General features: G+C 47.6%; 1 protein-coding gene across 1 annotated transcript; it reads left to right on the top strand.

The window, feature by feature from the left end:
* Positions 1-237: 237 nt before the first annotated feature.
* Pmar_PMAR013004 (Heterogeneous nuclear ribonucleoprotein G, putative) lies at positions 238-1364 on the top strand (the record flags this gene model as incomplete). Its single annotated transcript, XM_002780082.1, has 7 exons — positions 238-382; positions 429-483; positions 532-655; positions 699-786; positions 838-985; positions 1038-1139; positions 1187-1364. Coding segments are annotated over 7 exons (840 nt in total), but the record flags the coding sequence as incomplete, so codon positions are not given.
* Positions 1365-4123: the final 2759 nt, after the last annotated feature.

Genomic DNA, 4123 nt, shown 5'->3' with positions numbered 1-4123 from the left:
ACAGGCCGCAGTCGTGGTTTTGGTTTTATCACGTTTGTCAATGTCAAAGACTTGGAAGTAAGTGGCGTGGTAGAATCTCCGAAGCGACATCCCTAGTGTCTTTAGTCGTGTTTATCGTATCCGAACTCCCATGTGTTACTGGAGAAAACAGTCGATGTTAAACGAGCCGTTTCTCAAGAGGAAATCAGGGCTCAGGCGGCTTTAAGGCAGCCGATGACCCTGGGTGGTAATCCGACAATGGGCGTTATGCAGCACATGATGGCCGGTGGGCAAGCGCCTATGGGGAGCTTCGACCCTACTGGAACTAACGGCAACGGGGTGTTGCCACAGGATAACCCTTGTAAGGTCTTCTGTGGTGGCCTACCTGCAACTGTGGATAGAGGTGAAAGAAGTGTGGAGTTGTTCTATTGGAATTTGTTGATTTTCAGAGAGGCTACGACAGCACTTTGTGAGGTATGGAGTCGTCACTGATTGCATCGTGAAGTAACGAGATATTCGCTGCATCGTTTCGCTGTGTATTGTTGCTCTCAGAATTGATCGCACCAGTGGTCGCTCTCGTGGTTTTGGATATGTGACTTTCCAGACGCCCGCTGAAGCCCAGGCTGCTATCCAGGGTGGGGGTGATGGGCAGGGGAATACCATTGATGGCAAATGGGTGAGTCGATCTTCTGGACTGCTCGTTGGTCAATTTTGGTTAGGTGGAAGTAAAACCTTCCACTCGAGAGGGAACTGGCCCTAGTAAGTTCATGCAAGGTGGTGTTGCGCGATATCACATGGCAGGCCGAGGTGGGTCTCGGTCGTGGTCTTTCGGGCCGACCATGTTGCATTTGGGCTCAGGAGGGTGGGGTATGGCGCCTCCCCCACCACAGCATTATGTGGCGAGTCCGCAGCCACCGCAGCAGTATGGTAATGGTTACGGTGTACAGCAGACTTCTAGTCTTACTGGTGGCCATCCTCGTCATCACCATCAATCGCCTCTTATTGGGTACTAGAGGAAGTAGTAGGAGGGGTGTTTGTTAACGGCTTGGATGTTGTAGGTATGGGTCTAGTAGTGGGCTCAACCCAGGCAATGGAAATGGCGCGACTAGCAGCAATGCTTATACCAACAACAGTCCGGTTGTCCAGCAGCAAAATAACGGGTAAGACTTGGTGGTGCTTTGCTCGTCAGTTGAGGAGTTATTAATAGATATGTTCCGCCTGCTGGAGTGATGTCTCCAGCTCATGGCTATCACCATCTACTACAACACCAACAGCAAAAGTCGAGGTCAGTGGCACCTCCTGCTACCTATGCTCACCAACAACAACAGAACTCTGCGTCGCCACAGATTTACACTCCGCAAACTACTGGTGAGGAACCCATTTTGGTAGTGTTTGCAGTAACTTGTGGTTCGTTCTCAGGATATTCCGGGACGGTTCCTATGCCGGGTACGACTGGAAATGACCTGAATTCGAATGGTAGGTGAAGTTATATTTCAGTGGACATGGACGGCTAACTGGTCAGTTACTAACGGCAATACTCCTTAACAGTAAGCGCTACCAATAAGGTTCGTCTCTAAATGCAAGTATCCCGACATCTATTCTCGACCTTTAACCTCTATGTGTCTGTACTCGACTGTTCTATTTCCTATTCCATATCATCGGAATTGCGGCTTACCTCCTCCTCCTTTGATCACTCTGTTTTGGTGATAACAGTGCTTGATTAATTAATGCTACTTTGTGGGAAGTCTTCATTCCTATTGCCATATTACGATGATCTTGATATTGGTTTATGGGCTACCGACAGAAACAGAGCTCATTGTTTTTTATTTTTGCGCGTAGTAGTAGTATTTGTTGTGTCGTTGGGAGACGACGGATATCGTCGTTTGAAGTATGATTGGTAGCAGTGTTATCATCCTCGTTTCGTTGTGTATTCTTTCGATAGTGAATGGGCTCCTATACAGCGGCGGTTCACTGATTCTACACGGTACTCGAGTACTGTGGAAAGGTATCGTATTTAAAACATAGGTCTAACAAACGAGTTTCTGTAGTGTTATTTCTTTTTCCGTGTTTGATGACAACTTCGGGAGTCTTGACAATCAACGCTCAGTTTCGATTATCTTATTTCCCTGTCCATCGTGGGCTCCGCTCTGTCCACGCTTACATCGTCACTGTTCTCTCGTCTAAGTGGATTGTGGTCTGCGCTTGTGGGATATTATCAAAAAGGCAGTAGTGGAGTAATGTCATCGTCATCTACACGAAGTGAGGGTGAGGCCCCTCCGTATAAAGCTGTTCCGGTGGGGAGCAGCAGTACAAGTGGCGAAGAAACCGATACGGTAAAACGGTCTGATAGCAAGCTTAGGAAGTCCTTGACTGAAAAGGGAGATAAATCGTAAGCCGACTCGTTTACGCATAGTCTGGTGACCACTCGTGAAAACCGTCAAGATACTACTATGCGCACTCTAGAGATTTCTATGTTCCGCCCGATGCTAAAGTTGTAAGTGGATTAGAGTGTTGGTTGCCAGTGATGATGCGACGGTAGGTAACTGGTCCTGGCCTGATCACGGGTGGCCAGCCTGAGCTCATTGGACGATCTCTTTCTCCCGAACTTAGGAATGTTGTTAAGAAGGTAGTAGTTAGTGAGAGCATCGACCAACTGGCATTGCTATTGTGTAGAGAACGGTGAAGCAGTACAGTTGGTTTGACGATGAGGGGAAGGTCAAAGTTTATACTGGTGAGAATCTATGGTATGATTCTGCTTCGGACACTTCCTCGTGTTTCTACAGAGGATTCACAACTGCTAGCTGCGCTCGAGGACGATTCCGTAGAGGCTCATAGCAAGTTCACAACTACTGGATTTGACCTGTAGCGAAATTGTTATGGTAATCGGAAGAGTATTACATTCAGTGGTCAGATGGGCGGACACTGCGGATGGGTGGCGTGTGATGTTGTCGATTCCGACACTGAACGCTGAGATAATACCCGAGCAGTGCAAACACCGAGTGTCTAAGGGGAAGCGGGTATCCATAACGCTGAGGAAGAAGGATGCTGACAGGACCTGGTGATTTCTGAAGAATCTTCGCTGTAGACCAGTGCTCCGATATAGGTACAACCTCAAAAGTACTTCCGATTGAGCTGCCTCCTGAAGGAAGTGGAGAAACACTCTCGAAACTGATCGTTACTTGACTTGTTGTTATATTACTACGCCTCTATTGGAAGCTATTCACCAGCCTGTGTTTCACTGTAAAAGTGTCTTGTTGTCATACGAGGATTGGAGATAGGCGGTAGTTTTCCCCCTTGTTATGTCGTCTTCAAGACCATCTTCAACAGGATTAGTGGTCGAGATGTGGCGTATGGGTATATCGCACTATGTAACGATGTTATCTTGATCGAGATGCCGCTATCAGTGATCACTGTACTTGGGAATTCTTATGGCGGTTACTTTATGTTGGTGGCCATATGTTGTGAGAGAAGAGGAGACGCTCAGGAGGGGGAAGTTGTTGTCGGGTAGTAGGAAGTTGTTCAATCAGAGATATACCATTAGATGACAGTAGGAGGTACAATGAGATGCCTAGAGGACGTCGGCCCCTCCAACTCGTATTGGACAGCATCCTTATAGCCCACTGTGTCAAATCTACCTCGTTCTCTTTCATCACGCTGCTGCCGTTTTCTGCTCGTTTTCAGCGTTTTTGATCGAGTCTCAGGTAAGATTATAGTGAAATAATCTCATTCTCGATCATTGGCAACAAAACGCGATGCGTTCCCAATCGTCACTCGGAAAAGAGAGATATGAAGTCAACGGGTTGCGTAAAGAAGCCTTGATGGCTCCTAGGCTCTCTTCTTGAACCATTCGAGTCGAATAGAGCCGGTGGTCAACGATGCGAAGACATCGGCATCGGATCACAATAATTTTGCATAGACTCAGAACTTGTCACCACAAGGTTACCGGATCGGTGATCACCTCGGTGAGATTAGGGAAGGTGATGGAGGCTGTGGGCCACGTTGGGTATTATTAAATGCGTCCCGTTAGATTGAATGAGACGGCCGTATGGCCAGCGTGAGTAGCGAGATAGATGCGAGCCGTGGTGTGAGTTCACATACACAGAGACATGTATTTTGGAAGATATCAATCTTCGACTGGATTTGC

This window comes from Perkinsus marinus (assembly GCF_000006405.1).
Source record: "Perkinsus marinus ATCC 50983 genomic scaffold scf_1104296944460, whole genome shotgun sequence".
NCBI classification, from domain to species: Eukaryota; Perkinsozoa; order Perkinsida; family Perkinsidae; genus Perkinsus; species Perkinsus marinus.
The sequence above is the reverse complement of the archived record's forward strand: the minus strand, read 5'-3'. Positions and strand labels throughout refer to the sequence as shown.